The sequence below is a fragment of the Drepanopeziza brunnea genome, assembly GCF_022702325.1.
Source record: "Drepanopeziza brunnea f. sp. 'multigermtubi' strain 214-2 chromosome Unknown ctg5, whole genome shotgun sequence".
NCBI classification, from domain to species: Eukaryota; Fungi; Ascomycota; class Leotiomycetes; order Helotiales; family Drepanopezizaceae; genus Drepanopeziza; species Drepanopeziza brunnea.
The window spans coordinates 1,584,125-1,608,393 of record NW_027094068.1 but is presented as its reverse complement, the minus strand read 5'-3'; the positions used below and the strand labels follow the sequence as shown (position 1 = coordinate 1,608,393).

General features: G+C 46.0%; 5 protein-coding genes across 6 annotated transcripts; 1 reads left to right on the top strand and 4 right to left on the bottom strand.

Moving 5' to 3' along the window:
• Positions 1–2,266: 2,266 nt before the first annotated feature.
• Positions 2,267–3,763, bottom strand: L3040_003776 (uncharacterized protein; the record flags this gene model as incomplete). 2 transcript variants are annotated; one of them, XM_066156537.1, is made up of 2 exons in its annotated part: positions 2,796–2,859; positions 2,913–3,763. In XM_066156537.1, 2 exons carry the CDS (start codon positions 3,761–3,763, stop codon positions 2,796–2,798), a joined length of 915 nt encoding a protein of 304 aa, XP_066012119.1. The 2 variants fall into 2 exon arrangements, with proteins under 2 accessions (XP_066012118.1, XP_066012119.1); XM_066156536.1 differs by having other exon boundaries at positions 2,267–3,763.
• A 755-nt stretch (positions 3,764–4,518) lies between these two features.
• On the bottom strand, positions 4,519–5,214 carry L3040_003775 (uncharacterized protein; the record flags this gene model as incomplete). Its single annotated transcript, XM_007294614.2, has 1 exon — positions 4,519–5,214. One exon carries the CDS (start codon positions 5,212–5,214, stop codon positions 4,519–4,521), a length of 696 nt encoding a protein of 231 aa, XP_007294676.2.
• Positions 5,215–12,940: 7,726 nt separating this feature from the next.
• On the top strand, positions 12,941–14,715 carry L3040_003774 (uncharacterized protein; the record flags this gene model as incomplete). The annotated part of the gene is made up of 4 exons (XM_066156535.1): positions 12,941–13,484; positions 13,539–14,006; positions 14,296–14,415; positions 14,669–14,715. The coding sequence occupies 4 exons, from the start codon at positions 12,941–12,943 to the stop codon at positions 14,713–14,715; spliced, it is 1,179 nt and encodes a 392-aa protein (XP_066012117.1).
• Positions 14,716–19,225: 4,510 nt separating this feature from the next.
• On the bottom strand, positions 19,226–21,814 carry L3040_003773 (uncharacterized protein; the record flags this gene model as incomplete). Its single annotated transcript, XM_066156534.1, has 5 exons — positions 19,226–20,074; positions 20,250–20,537; positions 20,586–21,044; positions 21,094–21,740; positions 21,793–21,814. 5 exons carry the CDS (start codon positions 21,812–21,814, stop codon positions 19,226–19,228), a joined length of 2,265 nt encoding a protein of 754 aa, XP_066012116.1.
• A 943-nt stretch (positions 21,815–22,757) lies between these two features.
• L3040_003772 (uncharacterized protein) lies at positions 22,758–23,816 on the bottom strand (the record flags this gene model as incomplete). The annotated part of the gene is made up of 3 exons (XM_007294617.2): positions 22,758–23,309; positions 23,357–23,595; positions 23,666–23,816. The coding sequence occupies 3 exons, from the start codon at positions 23,814–23,816 to the stop codon at positions 22,758–22,760; spliced, it is 942 nt and encodes a 313-aa protein (XP_007294679.2).
• Between the last annotated feature and the right edge of the window lie 453 nt (positions 23,817–24,269).

The window sequence follows — 24,269 nt, the reverse complement described above, 5'->3', positions numbered from 1 at the left end:
TTGGGAAAAAAAAAAAAAAAAAAAAATTTAGTCGAGCCTCGAGACGGCCTTCGTTCACCCAATCCGACCCCCCTCTGAAAGAATGTGAGCAAGCAGTGTAGTTGTAAACAAGGAAACCTCCTCTCTTTGCTCATTCCTTCTTTTCTCGAGCACACCTTCAGACACGCGTGCATGCCAGGAGCGCTCCTCCGGCCGTCAAGCCCCCCTCCATCCTCTTCGAAGATTAATTTTCCTCGTCGCTCTTCCTTCCCAATTGAGTCGTCCGTGCAAGCGAACTCCGAAGCCGAAGCCCGAAGCGAGCACAGCGTAGCGCTATCCTCCGCACGCTTCAAAAGAAGGGTAGGTCGTAAGGCAGGTAGAACCTGCGGCCCTCCGCCGCCAGCAAGCAAGCCAGCAAGCGACGGGGTACGCAGCTGGCTCCTCCGGACTTCGCATAAACTGTCGGATACGTACGTACGTGCTTACTTACAGCCAGCCTTGCGAGCAGCCTCGCTCCAAGTACAGAGGACAAGCAAACATCGCTCTCTCTCTCGTCATGGAGCTGGAACGGGTCGCGTTCGGAACCCGCATACCTATCGGGTCCTCGGTGTGTTATCTATTCTACCAAGCGCCCTCATCGAAAGCGCAATACCGTGTTTTCGGTCTGTCGAACCGAGCCCTCGCCCCATCCCATTTCTTAGACCCGTTCTCTTATCATCGCAGTTCCTCCTGGTCTTTTCCATCGGTATACCCGTAAGGTATCAAGCGTAGTGATCGGCGTGGTGGTCAAGGGAGAGAGGGAGGTCAGGAACCGCTAGGAGAGGAAGATCTCTTGACAGAGTCGCCGCAGGTCTATGCTTTCATTCCCGTTCTGCAGATTCTTCTGCCGCAGGAGAACGCTGAGGCTTCGTAGGAGGCACTTCGTATAGGGAGAGAATCGTGGCTTCCCAGGTAGTGTAGGTGAGGAGGGAGGTAGGTAGGTGGAGAATTGAACTGTTACCTGATAGAAATGAAATGGATGGGCTGGGGCTGTCTGGCGCGTTGGCTGATTGAATCTTTTGGTACGCACACGTTCATTCATTTATTTGTTTACTCACTAGCTTACTGGGTTTGCTTCGTTAATTATGGGTTTCATTTGTAGGATTTCACAAGTAAGGTGTACTAACTGACAGAAAGACTGAATGACTGACTATCCAAAGTCCCAAAAGGTTGGAAATCCAGGCCTATGAAAACTTGGAAATATGCATATATGTGTGTATGTGTGTATGTGTGTATGTATGCATGCATTGTATTTCATCTGAAATATATACAAGTAAACATATATATTCACCTCTCTCTCTATTCGCTACTCCAAATCCAGAGTGGATGATGGACGAGATATCTCGATGGGAAGGATAGATAGAAGGGCTGTAATTTCTGGATCTGGATGCCGAACTTCACTGAGGCTTAGAGAGTCTGTAGCACGGATATATATACATGTATATATATTTTGGCATACATGTATACATATTTTGGCTGGAGCAGATAGGAATGCATGCATGTCCTCATATCCGTATTTGTGTAGGTTGGTGGTTTACCAGCACCAGCACCAGCGCCAGCGCCAGCACCTGCACCTGCACCTGCACCTGCACCTGCACCTGCACTTGCTGCGCATGAACAAACAAGATGAGCAATGGACGAGTGAGTGAGTGCCAGAAGAATTTGATGTCCACAGTCCTTACATGTAGAGAGAGACGCGCCGGTGCGGTGTTGGTTTTACGCTTTAAGCAAGCACGCTGGTGCATTTCAGACCTCGGTAGGAAAAGTGGCGGAGGGAATAACAGGATGGGGATAGTTGTTGAATCCCCCTTAAGAAAGCGAAAAGAACAGAAGAAAAATGTTTAAAACTGCGTCCAGTAGCAAAGATTCATTCCCTCGCTTTCTAATCCTCCGACTCCAATCAACACGACGACACCTCACGCATCCGCCCTCGATCTAAACCATTCGCCCTCGATGATGCATCTGCATTTTTTTAATCCTCTCCGTTCGCTCGCTCGATCGCTCAATTGCTCCCAAAAATATCCCAAGACGCCGTGGCTGCCCGTATTGGATACATGCTATAACCCGTTGCGCCGTAAACCCAAATCAGACATGGCTGAAAGAAGAAACGGGGTAACAGTACAAGGTGGCTAGGCTATTCAAGCGAGAGCGGCGAGCGAATCGTGGCGTAGTCATACAGACTCCAAATGCTGGCCTTGAAGGATCCAGACGGTAGGAGGACCCAAATTTCCGCAGGCTGGGCTATTGCTCACGGCCACATACATTCGTACATGAACATCCAGTCGCCATACCAGCTTTCGAATCTCCCCACCAATGTACTGAATTGATCCCCGGGACTCTTCCACGCGCGGGAGAAGATTCCGTCCGTCATCAGATGTCTCTTGATTGCAATGTTCATTGCAAAACTCGAGAACGAACATCCCGTAAAATGTGTGCTCTTTTGTAGCACCAGGAAATCCACCAGAGCTTGCTGATCCCAACTCAGATCCGTGAGCTGCTTAAGTCTGTCTCCCGTCAAAAGATCCATCTTCGTGGTGGTCTTGAGACCAATCTTTTCAGCAGCAAGCTCGCCGAGACGGTGGCCTTCTGTTATATTTCCAGACGCTAGATAGGCGTACTTCATTTTGTGCTCCTCAGCTTTCTTGATGTATCCGGTACTCTGCTGCTCGAAATTGGGCCAGAATCCCAGGGCGTCGCTCTCCGTTCGCAGATGCACACCAAGATACTTCGGGGGCGACTTCCCGTCAGGATCCTCACCAGTGAATTTCGCCATTTCTCTAATGGTAAAAGTAGCCAGCTCCTGGATATCCTTGTTTATCCTCAGCAAGTCCCCGAATGTAGCTGCAAACTCCGGTCCGTCTCGCATGATAGGCCACTCGAAGAACGTCGCCCACTTAAACCGCAGCGTTACCGGTCGCTCGACAGATGGCACATTCTTGAACTCAACAGCCCAGGCGTCAATCTTTCGGCGGAAATGATCCAGATGTCTGTTCACGCCACGCCCATCACATCCGTCCGGTTGCTTGTTAAGTTCTTTGGGGTAGAACTCCTTGGCCTCTTTCTTATTTTTGGAATTGGGAATTTGATCCACGTTGTCGTATAATGTCATCTGCGGGCAGAACTCCGTCATCGAGTCTTTGAAATGTTTCTCGTCGAAGAAGTAAGTGAACGGCTGGAATCCAGTCGTGAAGATATTGGCTAAGTTGTCTTCGGAGCGGCGCTGGATTCTGGGCATGATGATCCCTGACGCGCCAGCCTCGATGGCGTAGCGGATACATGTCAAGATGAAATTCCGGATATTACCAATTCCGCCAGAATTGTTGTCGCAGACAAACACAAAGCCCGGTTGCCATTTCGTCTCGTTGCACGCCCGAGCAAGGGGCCAGCCAATGTACGGTCCGTTGAAGTCATAATCATCCAGGTGTAGCATCGGGGGTGTGGTCGGTGGCACCTTGTCTAACGCGACAATCTGTTGCAGCGGCTGCAGTTCGGGGGCAGGTGCTTGCGCGGCCAATGTTGATGGGTCTGCAGGAATCGCGCCGTTGGGGAGCAGCGTAGAAGCATATTCGTTTACTGCTTCAATTCCCTCCGGCGAGTTGATGTACGTGGTGAAGGACGAATTGAAGAAGAAATGATTGATGAGCACAACATTGACCACCAGCACGGCGAGGACCACGAATCGGTACTTCCCCCACTTGATGCGAACGGCTCCGTTAATCATTTGAGAGACTCCTTTCTGGACCATCGTGGGGAGGAAGATCCGTAAAGGGCGGGGCGGTTCGGATCTTATATGTGGAATGGAGTGAACGATGAGAGCCGGTCCGTGGGCGTGACTGTTAGCAACAGAGTAAATCAAGGGATGTGAGGGAGAGGAAGAAGGAGAAAGGCAAGGAGAAAGGCAAGGACAGCACTATACATTCCAGGTCGGACCGGGTCATAGTCGAGACAAGTATCCTGTTAGGATGGTGGCACTGTGCAAAAAGTAGCAGACTGCTTAGTCAGAGCATTGACATTGAATTCGTGTCGAGTCGAGACTCTTGGCGAGGGAGGGTTCGCCTCGCCTGCAAGGTAAGGAGATACAAAGAGGAGATTGCATACGACTCACTCCACGAAAAGATGATCGGAGTCTACGGAAGGGGCTCGATAAAAAAAACAATAAATAGATAAAAAAAAAAAAACCTCAAGGATCTATCTGATTGTTCGGAATTGATCACGGGAGGCAAAAAACGCCAGAAATCAACGACTTCGTCTGATTCCTGGTACCATAGCAACCGAAACGACAAGTGCGAGGTGAGAAGCGGCTTAAGCGTGTGTTTGTTGTGGTTCACCTCGACGGCTCAGAAGAATGGCTATGAGTCTGTCGGATCAACATTCGAATTCCAGTGTACGGACTGCGTAGAGGGCTGACTAATTACAGTTACATGAATCCCCCACTACGAGACTCCCTCCTCCTGGACTCCAAATCCATACCAGTCCCCCAAGACAGTCACTCCATCTCGTTCAACTCGAAAGACGCGCCTTCGTCGTCCTCGTACCTCTCTCCACGAGAGATAATATACTCGTGACAGCCAGGATCTCCCACTCCTCATCCAAGTCCACCGTACCCTTCCCCGGCAAGAACCTGAACATGCCCACCACCCGACTCGGGTTCCTTTTTTTGCGAGACTCGCCCAACCCCACATAGACAGCCATTACATCTCCCGTACTAGCCCTGACCAGCTTCAAACCCCCGCTGTCCCTCCCAATCGTCCTCCCAAAGAAACCAGAGGCATGTTGCCACTCGAAAGTTTCCCGGGTGTCGCTTAAGGGCAGCGTGTAGCTGAACTCGAATTTCTCTGCCTTGAACAGACCTCCCGTCGAGACGAGTTGTTCGAATTTGAATTTCGGGCGGTTGCGTTCCTCGAGCTTCTTGGCGGAAGGGGAGCGAGGGAGCGAAAAGTTGGTTATCGGGCTAGGGGATCTGGAGCTGGCTGGCGGACAGAGGGTAATGTCTGTCAGTTGGGTCATGGAGTAGAATTTGGCGAACGACATTATGGCTGAAGCTTTCGTCGGGCCGGAGTGAAGGATGAGATCCGGTCGTGCGGTATTTAACTGAGGGTGCTTCTGGATATTGATGTAGAATTGCTGTGGCGATGGTAGAAGCGGTGGTTCATCGCTGGCTGATGGGACTGCTGGGAACGAGGGCCGTAGAACCATGTCGCCTTTTGAGTGGAAGAAAGTGATGTCTCTTGGAAATGGAGGGTGGGTTGTACAACCCAGAGAAGGTAGCGGGTATGGGATGAGATCGCAATAAGACTCCTGGCTATCTGAAGAGGAAGTGACAGACGGGGAGCGTCCCTTGCTTCGGTCTACTTCGTGTACGAAGTCTTCTTCGAATCCTAGTACTTCCATCCATTTGTTCCTCGAGTTCGCGCGGTTGTGGGTTGCATGGACTGATTGCTGCGCCATATTCAAAGTAATGTGAACCAGCCAGTGCGTATCCTCGAGACGAAACTGTACGGAGTTGAAGCTGGTGTTAGAAATATATATTTCGACCTTCTAGACAGTTGAAGAGAGGACCTAGATCAGCCCTGGACTTGATAATAGTCATGGTGAAACGTCAAGACTGTAAACCTTCGCCATAACTCATACTGCTATTGGCTGTGGTCTAAATCTGCGACGTGCAACATGCTTTTGCAGAACGATAATAGATGGAGTATCGCAAAGCCCAGACGATAGAATGGGGAAAGATCGACGCAGGGTCGCTGCGTAAGGGGGAGCTTCGAGCCTCGCTTTAACGGACCAAAGATTTCCCATGCCTCGAACATAGTGGATCATCACTTCGCATACCTCAATATCTTAAACTGAAAGCCGCTCTAAGTAATGAGAAGTTTTCTCATGCGGCCCGCACAATCAGCCGAAATCGGGGGGGAAATAATAGGAAGGAGAAGAAGCTGATCGCAAAGTTGGTTGATTGCAGGATCGCGAGGGGACGTAGATGTCAGAAAAAAGCGGATTAAATTCAAATTTAATCGACGCAAGACATTTCTACTTGCTCCGTAGTATAGCCAGTTCTATCACAGGCAAAACAAGAGTCAGGCGTCGCTAGCTTTTCCGCTGCTCGAGAGGAGAGTCGCTCGAGAGAAGAAATGTGGCTTCTAGTAATTGCTAGAGCTGTGTGGATTTCCATAACGCCGTTTCTACGGCTCGGCTCTTCTATTTTGAGTTTAAGCGCACAGAGGAAACATTGGCTACTAGCATAGAGCGGCATTCACTTTCGGATGTTGAGGCATGGGAAATGTTTGGCCCGCTTTGACGTGTTCGAGTCTCGCTTCCAGATAACGATTGCTTTACGTAGAACTACCTAAGCGGCTCTTGAATCGGGAACTGGATATTTGAAATACTACTATTTAGAGGCCACTTTGGTCCGCGGCATGCAGTACAACCCCATCATAAGGGTTCTCGACCTCAGGACACCCCGTTAATATCCTTATTTTCTAGAGACCGATTTTTGAGCCATTTGAATACGGATAAATTAGCTAATAGGGGTATCCTGAAGAGTCTGGGCCCCGATAGGGGTTCGTTTGGTGGCATATCCTTATTCCGGGCTCACACGTGACACAAAACCCATAATTCTTTCCTCACCCCACTCAACATCACCTCCAACATCAGCTGTTATAACTGCAACAATAACGTAGCTTTGCAATTACGAATACGGCCTCTGTTGTTGATTCTAATCTCGACCTTTCGCTTCGAAGCGAAACCGGTAATAATGGCGCCGCTTCCTTCACTTCTTTCCATCTCTTTACAGCACCCGCGAAACCAAAGAGACGCCGCCAAATCCTTGTTTGGCATCGTAAGGTCAACCATGTTAGCCCTGTTTTTCTATGGTGGGATGCTAAGGAAATTCGGTATAATAATCGCCCGGATATATCCTTATGTTGGCCCATCCCGAGCGTATCCTTATGACGGGGTTGTGACTAGTACAATATTTCCAATTGAAGTTTTTCAATTCCAAGTGACATTTCTTTAATTCTAAGTGAAAATACCCTCACTTCCGATAATCGATAATCGGAGGAAAGGAAAATCGCCTCATGTGACCTCTAATCCCATGATCCGGGATTGAATCCCTCTACTCCGTATTCCGTACAGTCCTCCCCTGTGAGTACGGAGTAAATGTCGAAAGTATAGCAAGGGCTCTTACCAGGGCTTGAACCAATTAACTTTATAACGATTCAGCCTTGAACAGTAGCTTTAAGCAATTACTACGTATTTAGTCTGTGCAACGGAGTTGACCAGGCTTTGAGCCATTCAGAATCCACCGATCTAAGATTTACTCTGTATAGGGCTAAACTGTGTCAGACATGTATACATAAGGGGGAACTATACTTCGTAATCGTCGGCTCGCTTAGGTGGGCCTCCACTTCACCCTTTTAATCTTGATCGGTACAAGCGATTGCGCTGCGAACTTGTATATGCAAAACGAGATTCGCAATACCGCTTTAACCAGTAGTCTTGACGCGATGGAAGATCTAGCGACGCGTCTTCGACGCGCTATACCGTTTTTATCTGAACACCTCTGAGAGAAGAAAAGGTCTGCTGCGCGTATATACGATATTAATATGAGTGCATTAAACAATCACTTTGAACGACCGAAAAATCGCAAGCGTGGTGAGATTTAATAGTCTTCATAACTCCTTGAACGTCAGGTTTTACGGCCGCATAAGAAAGGTGTCCCTCGGCTAATTCTTCTTGGACCTCAACCTCTTCTCGGTAGCGATGATGTTGTCCGTCCGTAAAAACAATGAATACTATTAAAGCTCCATCTTCCTGGTAGAACTTTTTACTTTTTTTTGCAAAAAGCTTTGATATCGAGAACGATGGTTTGAATTTTAGTAATTTGGATAATAATAATAGAGGTTCAATCGATTCGCAACGCAAAGCAAGGGAGGCTACGATTGTTTACCTGTACGAGGTGCCTCCTACGAGCCTTCAGCTCCTTCTTCCGGCAGAGGGTTGAGAGAGCCGAAATTGAATTATCGATATGTGACGTCTCTTCGAAGAAATCTTCCTTTACCGGCGGCTCCGAGCCTCCCTCTTCCTTCTTCTCGAACATTACGTCGACTACGATCTATACTTAACGGGCATACCGATTGAAAAGATCAAGAGGATTTGCGATAAAACAGGAACGGGTATACAAGATAAGATAGGAAAGGCTTGATTCGATTAACCGAAAACAAGGTATTACGCTTTCGAAAGAGCGTTTTGTAAATACATCGGCTTTAATCGTCGGTTTCCTTAAATTTTGATTCGAAAGAATTGACCGACTTGCTGTAGCAAGTCGGCACTACCAAGGCGGGACAGTAAAATTTGCCCCTTTTTAATGAATAGAAAATCAGCCATTTATTATATAGTAATTATTTTGTATAAAAAGATGCAATGTATTAATTTTGTTTTAATAAATTAATCAGATTTTAATTACAACTTGTTATTCCTTTATTGTGTAGAGTTAAAGTAGTAAAATGGTACTTTTTTTTTTTTTTTTTTTTCGATTTTACTAATGAGTAATAGTCAGTGCACTGACTTTGTGACCTGCGGGCTCTCGGTCACAGTCAGGACAAGCAAGTGTCCCAGGTCAAGCAAGTGTCCCATTTCAATTATTTTAACTTGTATTAGAAATAACTTAATAACGAATAAAGCTATGATATTAAAAATTTGATACTTTTAAAGAGCTCGATTCCGTCGATTAATGCATTCAATTTTTATCAATATAGCTCTTTTTATTAGCAAGTAATTCAAGTTGCAAATCGTGAAAAAAAAAAAGTTTTTGATTTTTCATCGAAAAGAATCGAAAATCGCGATTTGTATTAAGAATAAGTCAACAACAAAAAAAGATACAATAATAAAAATTAGATATACGAATCGAGATAAGTGAATTATACTTTACCTATTAAACATATTATATATTTTTTATTATTAAAATAAGTAAAATAATATTTATTACGCAAAATCACAACTGTAACAGCGAAAAAAGCTCGGACAATTTAGCGAAAATTCAAGAACATCAACTTTTCGATTATATTTGTAACTTAAATAAAATAATAATTATAGAAGTTATAATAGAAAAACCAAATGGTACGAGTCTGCTTGATTAAGAATTTTTTAAATATCAAATTTTTATATTAAAATTCAATTCAAAAGACGATCAATATTCAAAAATATAAAATTTTTAATACAAAATATTTGATTTTCAATCAAATTCAATCGATAATCAAACATTATTTATTCTATTCATTATTAAATTATTAATAAAAATATTTTATACTTGGTTAGACTTTTAAAGATCTCGATTACGCCGATCTATGCATCTAGTTTTGAATATCATAGCAATATTCGTTGCTAAGTTATTTCTAATACAAGTTGAAATAATTGAAATGGGACACTTGCTTGACCTGGGACACTTGCTTGTCCTGACTGTGACCGAGAGCCCGCAGGTCACAAAGTCAGTGCACTGACTATTATATATCAGAATTGCCGCGTAAATACTAGAATAAGCGAGGAACACGAAAATCGGACTTTTATTCAAACCTATTAAAAGAATACGTGCATCATTACTAACTTTCATTTGATAATTAATACCTTTGGTAATATAATAGATTAAATTATTTATTTTCGATCTATAAGACGTTTTTTTTAATTGAGGTTGTGGTTGTTAAGATATTCATAGCAAACAAGTAAATTTGAATTATTTGGGACAGTTTTTAGCTACATTTTCATTACATTTTAATGTTTTATATCACCAAAGATGAATGCATTTTTATATTTTAAATTTACATTTGTAAAGAAAAGTTTTCTGAGCATATAAATGTTTTTTGATTTCTATTTATATTAATAGTTGTTGTTTAAAAAGTGGTCTACCGTTACTGTCCCGCCTTGGTGGTGCCGACCTGGCGCAGCAAGGTCGGGGATTTTTACAAATTAAATTCAAGGCAACCGACGATTATATAAAGGCTACGAACGCAAGCTTCTTTAGCTTTGCGATTTAAAAAAAAAACCTATATTCATATTTATAAGTATCGAGGCCGCCAGTAAGGCTATAGATGTTCGATAGTTGACGAAAGAAAACTCGGCGCATATTACTATAAAATGCTTTTTAAAAAGTTTATAAAGTGTTTGCGGTACCGCGGGATCACGGACCCGGGGCTATTTAAAAGCCAGCTTTTCCTTAAAGTGGTTTTTATTTTCGATTAAATAATACTTAATATATGATACCTTTACTTAGCACGTCGCCGTACCTTATACTACGTAAAAGGTCCTAGGGTCCAAGTATTGAGTTTTGGATACCCGCTCGACGTTAATAAATACAACAACAATAGCTACGCAAAGCAAAAGATGAATTTGGATTTTTATAAAAGGTCGATAGTCAAGTATTATATCGGGTCATACAATTTTAGAATATTTCGGACGAGGATATAATAAACGAATGATTATCTATATATGTATAGTTTGTGGTTATAGAATTGATCATAGTAATAGAAAAAAATTTCCGATATTTTTTTATATACAAAAATTCGCAACGGGCTCGCTTCCGCAACGCACTCGCTTATACCGAATACGGAGATTGAAAGGATGAAATGGAGGCCCACCTAAGCGAGCCGGCGATTAGCGCCTCGGTGTCTTTGATTTCTATCAGATCTAATCCCTTATCGTCACCTATCTTATCATCGCCTACCTTGTCGTCCATGTCATGCTAGCTAAGAGATCTCTGGTTTATCGAGGAGCTAATATGCACTTAGCAAGGAAGCTTTGATATAATCAGATGAAGAGAATCTAGCTTTAGTTTGTAATCTCATCGGCTGAAGATCTAAAGGCTGGCCGTCATCATCTACCTCAGCTCTACGATCGTATTACTTTTCTCTTTCTTTATCTAGCTAGAAGCGATGTACGGAGTAAGCGGCGGTGAGGTATTTACAGTAAGTAGTACCGTAGGTAATCATGAAAGCGCACAAAGCGCTTGTGCTATGCATGGGATTAGTACTGTGTCACGGGCCAGCTGTGACGTACGGCTCCGGTCCTCGGTGAAGTGGTTTTCTAGAATTCCATAAAAATATGTCAATCAGGATTAAGAAACACCTTCCAATATAGGGAGCTACGACTTCGGTTTTTAAAACCTAGATACCGTCTAATACTATCCCCCCATAAATAAAGGGCCGGATCCCAATGGTAGCAGGGATAGCCTTCTGCTGTGTTTTGGCTCGTGCCACCCTTGGGATGCCGTCTTTTACTAAGTATTCATGAGGGGGAATAGTACTAGCTTTTGAGGTGTTACTCTTTCGTTTGGGGGCAAGTTTTTCCAACATCGTATCATTATGAGGCTAAGATTGGACTTTTACGTGCGGAAACAGTTGTGGCTTCTAATTAAAGACAAAGTTGAAATAAGTGAGCTAAAAGTTCGAAAAAGCCAAGCTTCTTTTTCGGCAGCTACGAAAACTCGGTCGGAGACAGAATTGATGAATAACTCGGATGATCAGGTGAGCTTCATTGCTTTCACTACAATTTTATACTGTCAATATTGGCATGAAATCAGCATTTCAATTTAAGATAATTTCCAGCTTTTATTGTTTGGTTGATTGGTTATATGACACAAAAAAAGAACCGAGTCAGAAAGCTCACGTGTAGTAAGGTTGGCGCTGTCATGAATTTCAGAAATTGCAAAAAGCGTCGACCTCACGGAAAACATGAACAACATCTGGCTCCGGAGCTGATCCACTAATTGGCCATGTGCTCGAATCCTCCTACAAAAGACTCACTTTCAATGCCAAGCACCGTATGCCGGACGCATTCTATCCGAAGTCTCTTGGATCAGTGGTAAGCTCACGGCCAACCTAGCAACTAGGTAGTGACTAGATACCTCAACGACCTGACCGCCGTATCCTTGCGAATGTCCAATCTGGTAAAATGGTTTATTTTCTAATACTACGTACTACGTAGATCCCGAGATCGAGGTAATACGTTCGTGCCGGGTTGTTGATTTTGCAAGAATCAGCCTCTGTACACCTTCTTCTTCAAGTTCTGATGTATGGCGTGCCGATGCCAATCATTGCTTGGCGTAGATAGGTAGGCATTCATCCAGCTGACTTTTGGTAATTGGTTTTCTAAGTAGCTTAGTACAAGTAGTAGTACCTAACTGTCCGTATTCAATGGTGCAATCCGGCTATCCGTCAAAGACCGACAGCAAGGTGGCCGACAGCGGATGAGCCGACAGCGAGATAAGCTCTGATCAATTGGTCAAAACAAGAGATAGAGTAGCTAGTGCTAAGTAAAGCTAAAGAACCAGTTATGGAGAAAAAGGTGGATAGTTTGATTGCTTAGCCACCCGCAGGATCAGTGCTTGGACATGGTAAGGATTGATGGGCATCGGCACGCCATGGGTTTACAACTTCGTCAAAGTCAAAATACCTAGGTAAGTACTGTAGATCAGATTGAATAGAGACAACGTAACTCTTTCCTTTGTTCGTCTATGTACATGTACTACCCAGTTATCAGTTACAACTACGTAGCATATAGTATCTTAACAGAGCTCTGAGAAGCAAGTTTAATTAAGTTTTTCACTCTGCTTACCTTGATTCGTGTTCTGCGCGTTCAGCCTGTTGTGAAAACTTCGCTTCTCGACCCCGAACCTTCGCATCCTTCGAATGGATCCATGTGCCGGAAATAGGCCACAAAATCTAGCCTGGTGTCATAGATACAGCGATTGAGGGTTCGCAGGATCCCTTCTCGACCCTTGCCAGTCCAATGCCTGAATGCGGCGCGCCTTTAAAGGGCGAGCTCCCGCTTGGAAGGAGAGGATGGTCCGTATCTGTTGCTCCATGGTTTTCACGCATCTCTCACGAGCTACCTCGGACATTCCTTCAAGACCCACTCGAATTTTTCTTTAATCGCTATGCCTTTTGATTTTAACACGTATCGAGCGAAGTGCGAGCACCTCAGTCCCGAGGAGCTCGATCGAGAATGGCAGAGCTATACTCGGCAAATATCTGGAGGAGCTACGTTATCAGCGTCGGCCGTCTTGCTCTCCCCGTTGACACAGGGGATTTCCCTCGTCGGATTGGGCTATGCGGTGCCTCGTATGCATAATGCACGGAAGAAGATGCAAATCGTCGAATCCAATCTGATCACCCACGGCCAAAAACCTGTGACGAGAAAACGCGACGTGATCATCCCAGTGGCCATTTCAGGAGCTATGGATGGCTTGACCTTTGGGCTGGCTGGACCTGGGGCAGATTTGATTGCCGGCGAAGCTGCTGGGAAAGGCATAGAATACCTGGGAGCACATGTTGCATTGGAAGTCTTTGGACAGGTCGTCGAGCATCATTACGACCGAGCTGCGAAGAAGCGGAAGAAGAAGCTGATTCAGAAGATGAGGGATCAGGGAATGGACCTGGAATGCCAGGAGTTCCAAAAGCAATATGCAAAGGATCCTTTTGGTCAGTAATTCCAGCAACAAACCCGAATTCAATTGATAGCTAACGGTTCTCCAGCCTACGAGTCAGCATCACGGGATCAAAATTTCGACCATGAGGATCAAAAATACGAATATGTTCCCGCATCACCCATAACACCTCCACAGGATCAAAAATTCGACCATGCTCCCACGCCACCTCCCTCCGAACCTCCAAAGGATGAAAAACCCCGGAACTTGTTCACACCACCTCCCACACCCCCTACACCTCCACCACAGCATCAGAAATTCGAATATGTTCCCCCATCACATCCAGCACAGGATCACAAATTCGAATATGTTCCTATATCAGCTCCATCACAGGATCCAAGATACGGATATATTCTCACACCACCTCCCACAGCACCTCCCACACAGGATCACAAATTCGAATATTTTCCCATGCCCCTTCCACCAAAGGACACATCAGCGTACCTGCCGCAGTCTCCTCAGCATTATTTCGTGGCTCGAGAGTCCCATCCTCAGACGCTGTTTTGCTATTCCTGCAGTCAGCACCTCGTGCCTGCACCAGCACCAGCACCTATGCCAGCACCTATGCCAGCTCCTCGCCCTCAGCCAACCCCGTCGGTGAAGCGGAAACCTGTGCCGAAACCTGTGCCTAAACCTGTGCCGAAACCTGTCCCTCAATTTGAGGGTAGCTTTGGCCCGCGATCCTACTCCTCGCCATTTTCAACCAATCTCCCAGTCTATTGTTAATATCCCAAGGACGATCCGATTTCAACAAGATAGCGGCTACTACTCCATTCCTAGCCGGCACTCACCCGCTATCTCCACAGCGTACTTTCCCAACTATGGTGGCAGGCCCCCAATCTTCTCTACTCAGCCAACAGGCATGCATTCCTTACATTCTACGTCAAGCGGCTTCAACCGCCGCAAAGTTTCTATCAGCACAATAGGTATGAACACGCTTTTACCTACCACTCCGCACGGGATACGCCCCGCCCTACCAGGACCATAGGAGTCAGCTCTAGGATACATGCCGAGGACGGCTTTCTTCTAGGCCAGCGTGGTACCTCCTCGGGGGAATTTTCCTTTCAAGTGTTTCACGATATCGATAATCTGCATTTAGATTTGGAGTTTTAGACATGGCTTTTAAAGGCACTCTTCTCATATGTAATATCGTCTACTACCATGGCTGACATCGGTTAGGCCTCAACACTAGTCCTTCTACGACTCTAAGAAAGCTTTGCTTTTAAGCTAGCTGTGGCAGTCTCTGCCTTGCTCTCTTACTTTCCTTTTGACAGGAGCTCTCTCTCTCTTTCATTATGATCTCTCTCTCATTATGATCTATATCTCATTTGCAACTGAAGGGCGCAAACGATCGCAGCTTTTGCTATACCACATAGAATTGCTTTTTGGCGCCGTTTTGTACGTAACTCTCTAGCTTAGAACGTTGCCGAACCCTATTAGAGGTCTCAAGGCGGCACACCCGCCCGACGTTAATAAATACAAAAACAATAATAACAAATCTTTGACTCTGCAGAATCAACAGCCGTACTTTCTTTTTTTACTTATTACCTCTAGGCATTCAGCTGCTACCGACTAGAATGCATCATTACCTGATCTCGGAAGATTGGAGCGCAATGCCCACATTGAGTTAGGCATCATAAGAGTACACATATTACTCCGTACTACAAGGTCCTGGATTGCGGAAGCGAGGGCAGCCGGGGGAGCGGTTGTAAGGACAAGCGCCACATCATAAACCTTAACGGCAGGCAGCTCGGAATGCCCGCCCCGCGAGATCCGAATCGATCTTCCGTGCATGCGTACATAGCCTCACAGTAAACAGTACGGGGGTAAAGCGGTGGTTTTCTGAATGGCTCCAAGCCCTGTCGAGCTCCTGCCCCGACTACGTAGTAAATGCTTGCTCAACGAGACTTTTTCAAGGCTGGATCTTGGGAAATCGATTGGTTTAATTAAGCCCGGGTGAGAGACACGTTGTGAGATTATGCTTTGCATATGTATAGTTTTCATGGGGGGACTGTACGTAGAAGGTACTAGTAGCAGATCTGGAGACTTTTTGGTCTTGGGGCCTAGCTCAGGGCGTGTCTGGAACCTTCCAAAAAACGCCATTTGCGGCTCTGGATCGCAATCGAAAGGCGTGATTTGGTGATCAGTAACTGGCGCGTGCAGTGTGTGACTGTTGTTGTGATTACGAACTCGCGATACCTCCGAAATTGCAAATCCCCCGACGATCATAGAAAAAATCGCGTGATTGGCTGCAAGGGGATTTGTTTCGCCAAATCGGAATCCTTGCTCCTTAATACCCGTTCTACACTTGGTCTTAAATCTTGTTAAAGCTTAGTAAAGCTCGGCTATTCAGTCGTACGGTTAATATATTTACGTTCGATATATTGATCCTTTCAAATTGAAAGGTGATTGCGACGCTCCAATTGGTTTGCTTTCTGTATTTTTAACTGAAGACGGCTATTATTTAGTGCGCTGACTGGAAATAGTAGTAGTAGTAGTAGTAGTAGTATACTTCGTAGTATTGATGATAGTAGTAATACGATTTACGTCGGGCAGGGTTCCGAAACGCAATGCTTGGACCTTGCGGACCTCTTATGAGGAATGGCGACGCGCTAAGTAAAGGAATCAGTACGCTGTATACATAAAGTATTATCTGATCGAAAGCAAAAACCACGTGAAGGAAAAGCTCTTTTTTCGTCGCAACACCTTTTAGTCTTTTCAATCGGTATGCCCGTCAAGTATACTACGTCCCAGGCGTAAGTATTACCCCTCGAGGGTCGGGGAACCAGGGGGTTTAAAGTGAAAACTAAACTTGGGAGGCACCCTCGAGGGGTAATACTTAGGCCTGTACCGTGGGTAGATCGTAGTTCACGTGGTGGTCGAGAGAGGAAGGAAGTTCGGAACCGGAAGGAGGTTCGGACCCGCCGATAAAGAATATTTAAGAGGAGACGCCGCATGTCGATGACCTGACTGCGCCTCTTTGGACTCCTTGCCGCAAGAGAAGAGCCGAAGGTTCTTCGTAAAAGGCAGCTCCTACAAGTAGGCAATCGTAGCCTTCCAGTGCGCTGACTGTGAATCTGCGGGCTCTCGGTTACAGTCAGTCTCCGTAGGCAAGTGTCCCAGTCCAAGCAAGTGTTCCATTTCGATCTACATTATAAAGAACTCAATGAAGCTATAATCACAAAAAATATTTAGAAAGACCTCGATTACGCCGATCGACGCATCTAATTTTTAATCCCACAGCTATTTCCGTTATTAAGTTATTCAAGTTGCCACTCGCATCGAAATTTAATGTTTTTGATTTTCTCTCGTAAATAATCTAGAACCGTGATTTATATTAGAAATGAGTTAGTAATGAAAAACGCCATGATAAAAAAAAAAAATTGTCATACGAGTCGGAGTGAAAGCGAGCGGATCAATAGACAGATTACTGATGGTCAAGATTTCACTCAGTATCAAATTCCTACATCACTCCACCCTTCTCTGATTTGCCTTCTTGTCAAGCTGTTACTAGATATTCTGGATCCTTCTGTTCGCTTTTCCACAGCTGCCTGCCACGCCCAGTTCTCGAACTTTTAAAAAACCTTCACAAAACCCAAGACGACCACAGTCCCACTAAAAGCGACGATTTCGTAGATTCGGATGTTGGCGGTGGTATTCTTCATAATGCATCCCGATATCTATTCACAAAGATGCAAGGTTCGCTCACGTGATAGTTTTTACAAGCGAGGGATTATTGACATCTCTCTCTCTCTCTCTCTCTCTCTCACACACACATACACACACACACACACATTTTGCTGCATATCCTACCCTACCCTCCGCACAGTCGGTGATGGCTCCTCAAAAAAAAAGATTGGCTTAGTCCTATATGAATAGGGGATTTGTTGCACGTCGCAGTTCCTTGCATGACGTTGTAATTAAAACGTCATACTTTCCTTCTATACTAGGACACAAGCTAAGACGTTACGCATTGATTGACATCACCGTAATATTATTTCAAGCCACCACCCAATTTCAAACCAAATTTCACACACTTCCTTGCGCTGAAGAGTAGCCGCCCGAGAGGTCAGGGTCTGTCGCATCGAATGTCAATTCGATTCCGCGTCATTGATCATGAAATGTCCACGCGCGCTCAGAGAAGAGGTCGCAACCAGCCAGATATTTGAAGTAGTCGGCACTGGAGACGAGTCGTAGAAACGAAAGAAGCCGAGCTGCTTTTTGTAGGGGTTTCTATATCAAGCCATCCTCGACTTGCTCATCTTCCGCACCCAGCTCAAACGCGGGTTCTTTAACAGAGAAAACGACTACCGGCTCTCTTTGACGTATATCCATCCCCGTTCGACAACACCAAACCAAGCCTTCCTCTCGAGCGATCTACAATATTTTTCACGCGTGTGTAGTATGTCCCTTGGGAGTGGCAGAAAAGTCAAGAAAAGCCCTCGGTCTCTCCCAGTCATAGGAAATACCATCCAAAAAAAAACGTGGCTCATTAATCCAATCACTTAATACAATCCCCCTCATCCCCTTGCACCTCTTTCATCCCAAATCACAAAAATCGGCTCAGCGAATTTTCCCGAGTACCTTTATTATCAAGCGAAAATACACACAAACACCCTCTCCCCCCACCAAAAAAAAAAGGGGGCCAAAACAACAAAACTTCGCTAGAAGCCAATATACTCACTCCCAATGACGTTCTAGAAACCAAACCTAACTAAACATGTTGTTTTTCTCTCGTCTCCGCCGATCCCAGGAACCCATGCGATCCCATCCAGATCGATCCAAAAGAACAATTTTCCGACCAAGCCCACCCCGCCGCCACTGGATTTCAACCGTCGCTCGCTGGTCTGGAATTATACAAAAGAGCTTTTAAAAAAAAAAAAAAAAAAAAAAAGAGTCGAGTTAGTTTCGGGGCAGTTGAGTTATTAGAATCAATATCTCGCTACCCCCTCTGACTGGACTATCCACGTCCACACTATCTGTCCATCTGTCTGTCTGTCTGTATTCTAAGTTTCGATTCGATCAGCTTCGAAAAGCTGCCAGCTGGTGAACTTCAATCTGGACCCATTTACCCAGACCTTATGCTAGGAGGTTACACTCCATCGATCACAATATCTCGGATGGAGAGGCCAAAGAAAGGCAAGAAAGAGAGCGACGTCTAGATTGGAGGGAAAAAAAAGTACCAAAGAGGAGTCACCACAACGGGGATTTCTATTGCACCGTCCCCTGATTTATTTGTTTTGGAGTTGTGCCCCTAGATTGATACTTGTACGGTACCTCCCAAGATCTGAAGACTTTATTTCTAAAGGGCTGAGAATCATTTTGTTTGCTGTCTATTGCCATCCGGTACCATTGTTAGCAATTGTAATTTGATAGGAAAAGCAGAGCTCTGGTCTACTGTCTGCATGGGTGTGGTATCATTCGCACACAGTCGCTTAACCTCACAACCTCCATCCCATAATAGCAATACAGTTGTTTATCCGGCGAGATAACGCTCATAATCCTTCGAAGTCTCTGGTCTTGAGCCTGACGGGTCGTACGCTCCTGTGTTTCTGTCCGCTCCGACTCAAGCCGGGCCGTCTCCTCTTCTGCCAATGTCTGCTCCAATACCTTGACCTCTGCCTCCACCCCCTCGAACTCCTTGCGTGGAGCCAGGGACGTGATTCTCTGCTCCAACTTCACCAGGCAGTGCCAAAGGCAATATCACCAGAATCCTTTCACTGAGTAGCGGTATCCTCAAGATACTTTGTGAGATTCACCTGCCTCGCCGCGAAAGGAACCCTCCATAGCTGCTGCATTTCCCTCATCAAAGGTGGCTTGCTCCAAAGTCTTGATCCGCTCTGTCAACTGCGCGATCGTAGTAAGAAGACTATTTTTCCCGCTCGACATATCTTCCAAATGTGGCCTTTTGGCACCTTTCTCTTGTTGATCATGCTCTATTTTCCTCTTCAACTGTAACTCCCTTCGCCGGCGTTCCATAATGACTTTGATATCATCTTCCGGCCCCTCTCCTTCCACGCAAATGTTTCCGGTATCTGCTCTGTTTAAGATTGGAGTAGTTCCTTCATGTGATCGCGGCGTCGTGACTCTGGAAATAAGTGGCCTTGGTTCTGCTGCTGACCGAGGTAGCTCACAAATCGCTGCCAGCCACGGAATCGAGTGAATGCCGTCTTGGAGATCCTCTATCAGCTGCTCCAAGATCCCGAGCCTTTCCTGGGTTGCAAGAGTCTGTCGTGGAAATTGGCCTGAAAACCTTTGCATCATCATGCAGGTATGCTTGGTAGATTTCAAATGTGCAGCCAGCGATCGAAGATCAGGGTCGAAACCAAAGTCGAGCTGTACATTGCATTCATGGCATGTAACATGAACAATGTTTGGGGAGTTTGCATAGTGAAGGATGTCGAGGCGATCATCAGGGTATTGTTTACGTAAGTCCGCCACAGTGGTTTCCATGGTACTGAGTGCAAAAGAGGTAGGTAATGGCTTTGAAAAGCCAGAACCATCAATGGGCCAGCTCGCAGATCCTATTAGAACTATATTTTTCACTTCGTCGAGGGTATCGTCGGTTTCAGATTTTATTTCATCCTAAGAAAATGTCAGGGCTTATGGAACCTTTGGGGCTGTTAATTTTCGACAGAATTCTGGGATAATGAGGGTTACAGATTGTAGAGAATGTTGTGGGACATGGGGAAGCCGAACGCTGCCCCCGACTCCACTGAGAGTGCATGAGATGAAATGTATTGATAATACTGTCACCTACCTCGACGATTTCGAATTTTACTTTTGGCCGCATTTCAGACTGTAATCGATCGTAGTAAGAAGCAGCTTCTGGTCCATACAGCCTTATCAAATCATTTTGGCTTATACTATCGACATTGGCGTCGAGGAAACGTTCTAAGCGTGACAGCGACTGCTCGCTTTCCAAGTCCGGGCCTTGCGGATCTGGATCTGGGGTGCGAAATGAGTGTCGGCATCTGAAGAAGCGTTTAGCTTCGAAAGAAGAGCACAGATCGTAGCCACCTTTTCGGTTGTGCTCCAGAATATTGTCCTATTGCTAGGTCAGCACAGCCATTGTTTTCGTGCCGTCGTTCAATACCTTGACCATTCGCCTAAAAGCTCGAATGAGCAGTTTTTTCGCCATTTTGCGATTTGGGGCACACCGGGCAGGAAGGAAGGCAGTCTCATAAATAGCTTGCGGACTCGTACGACGAAGAGCTTTTCGTACAATCATACAAATTAGGTCCAAGTATTCTGCACAGTCAGCTGAGGTGAGTGTTGCCAGCTCCAAATGCGGGATTACTTTCGTGTTTGCTGTTGATGATTCTGCAGCTCGACGGCCTGGAGGTACATAACAACCACGGTGTCTCAAGGCGCAGAACGATAAGACTTTTTCCATTGCAGTTTTTACCGCAGGTCCACAGCCTTTGGTGAAATACTCTTCCGCCCAAGTTTCGCGGCGCTCAGGATAATCTTGAACGAGGATATGATCATCTAGTTCTGTGCCATGATATGATTTGTTACATCCAGTTGCATTGTAACGCTTTAGGATGCCGTCCTGAATATCATCAGTCACCGTGGAGCTATGGATCTGAATGATCACATACCTCAATCGCACGCTCCCTAACTGCTGCACGAAATCTCTCGGCAGTCCGACGAAAGCTCTCCAACTCGCTATCACCATCATGATCATCATCATCATAATCATGGGGCAGTAGATTGACCTTATGGCGGACTTTGGAGGCGTGAACCACGTACGTGACGAAATCATCGTATTCCTGGCAGACAGCGGTAGCGGGGCCTCCGATGGACGATTTTATGACCGTACCACGGATTGGTGCACCGAGGAGTGATTTTACCCGTGATTTAGTTTTGACCTGAGCGATCTTCGCAGCTGATGATGGGTGGCTGTTCTCTGGAACACCATTGCATCCGACCGACTCAAGCTGTTGCGTTGGTCCCGCTCGAGAGCTTTCCTGATGTTGTGAAGAACCTCCCTTGAAGGGAGCCTTGACCGAACCCGTTGCTGATGGTTTCGTGAAAGCGGTCTCAACGGATGCTCGTGGCACTGGCTCCACCTGCTGAAATGTCTTCCCCGGTGTAGAAGGGATCTTATGCTTCCTCTCTTTGCGCTTCGCCGTCGCCTCACTCTTCTTCCATCTCGAGACTGCTCGACCCATCCATACGTTCAAAGCGGTATGCATCCAAGTTCCCATGTCGTCTTTCCATTTCCTAGTACATTGTTCCTTTAAAGCTGCAGCAGATTTCTGAGTAATGATCTCTCTCATAGCATGATTCAGACGGACCTGCATCGGAACGTCGCCCCATACTTCTTGACAGGCGGAGAAGACGATCTCGCACAGTTCGGCTCTGGATATACCTGCCACCTCCGAGATGTAAAGCTCCAACGCTGACCAATTGCCTCCAGCAGTATCTTTCTCATTCTTCCAATCTGAAAGATCGTGGTTTTTGGGATCTGCAAGCCATTTTTTGGCGGCCGGAACATCATACACTGGGAACGGAGGAAGTCGGGTCGGTAGATTCTTCGGATCCATTACGAAGCACGCTCGAGGTTTACGGATTCCTCGACCGATCGTCGAGAACGTCAACGATAGTCAATGTATCGACAGGAACATGCATTTGTGTGGGATTTCCAAGGACTCCAAAGAAGGTGGTCGCCAGAGACAGGTACGGATGTATGTATGAGCAGACGTCAAGGTCAAGTTATGATTTATCCATGGTGCATGAAAGGTTTGAAGTAATCGCCTGGGCCGCCCAAGGATGACCCACGCAATTAAGCTCGGGCTTGCGCGTTCACACGTGCTGTCGCGATTGATATACAGCTCGGTTCTATTTAATAGCAACAACCATCGATGGAAATTATGCCGGATACAATGGCAATCTACGTGTTGTAGTCACTATCAAATGTTGATAGCTTCGGATGCCCGCTTCTCAATGAAGCGAGGCCTATCCCGATGCCGTGAGGAACAACCAATGTGAGTAACACCCACACCGTCAAACAGAAGACCAATGAACTCTGCCTGACCAAATCATAGTTCGATTTATCAGGATTGCAGCCCGATGACTGGAAAGGCTCTCTTGAGCAATCTATTTGACAGATGGCGAAAACTCGCCCTCCAATAACTTGTCCAGGTATCGCCAGCCAAATCAATTACATTCACATACGAGCGGATTTTCCCTTGTTGTACACGCCCAGACCCAGACTCCATCGCTATTCTGAATTCGAAGCAGCCCAGACTTTGACTACCCATCATCCATCTACTCGGGGCCCGAGTCCATCTTGAATCGCTTGGGACAGCGTGCTCCAGTCCAGACCACCGATAGAACGGTTATTGACCCCTCGCATAGAAAGTGACCCAGCAAAGTCGCCCGTTCCGATCCGTCTCATCATCAAGGTATCTTTGCTCTTCTTCAACAAACGGCCTTCACCGCGCATGATGTAGTCTTCGAGCCACTCATCTTCCTCTCTCGTCAACGGCAAGCTAACGAGCTCAACGCTGCGGTCGGCGATAGTGTCCTTGGACGAGTTATTGAGAACCAAGGAGACGAGGAGCTCAAACATGTGGCGGTGTGCAAACTCTGGCTGGCCTCGGGAGAAGTACAAGGCCTCCGTTACACTGGTCCTCGCGATGGCCGAGAACAAACATTCGATGGAGGCTCGACTCGACAGGGTAGGTTGGGCTGTGTGGTAGTAGGCCAAGGCAAGTGTAAGATCGCCTCTGGACCTCCTGACCAAGGTCTCCAGTATCTCGTCAGCGAAAGTTGGAATCAATGAGGGGTGTGTCAAGTATTGGATTGCCAACTATTCTCTGTCAGCACGTCCTTGTTTGTGCGGATTACAAGACTAACATCGAATTCTTGTCGATCCAGATGCCATAGACCCTTCATGTAGATTGCATAATTTTCTGGCAGGGAGGACTGTCGTTGTAATTCGGCCTGATAGTCTCTCTTGCCCGTAGGATAATCAAATGTGATGAGGATGTAGTAGAGCACGGAGAGCTTGTGATGATCTGCGCCTGAGCTTTCAACGATCTGTTTGTGGAGGGTTCGTAGAGAGCTGTTGTCTATGGGTGGATAGTTCTTCGATGCTGTAGAATTTCAAGTTGAAATCAGCCATAAATCCTACGCGCAATGCTGACGGAGCTGGGAAGGCCCTACGTCTCACGATTCCTAGCATCTTCATTACCCGGTCAATGAAGAGAGGCTCCAAAACCTTGCGGTTCTCCGTGGTCTGCATCACTGTATCCTTATCATAAAAGCATTCCGTATCGAAGGCGAAGACTTCCTCGAAGATCTGATAGTTGAACATTATTGCGCCTGAGTGGGGATTTGCTGAGATGCGATGCGACCAGACAGTGTGGTGGTAGAGGAGATTGAAGCTGCCTCGTCGGAAAGGGCCAGCAGTATAGAAACAGTAGAATGCACACTGAAATATGGACTTTGAGATCAAAAGAAGCCGCAACAAATATCGCAGAATATTCGAGGATCATGCGCTTTGATTTTGCTTGGGAATATCTTGCAGTTGTAAGTTTTTGGTTGCCAAAACCAGGAAGCTCCTTGGTCAGCTGGAGAGGCGCGATAAGTACTTGATGCATGTTCTTATCTTAGCGCCGATTTGAAAGTAAACACCATTTGTGAACTTTGTAAACAGCCCGCTCAGCAATCCTCATCCGCACACACTTGACAACAACCGACCACCATTCTGGACAGCTTCTCGACACGCCACTTCAATAAATCAAAATTCTAAGAACCTTTCTTGCGC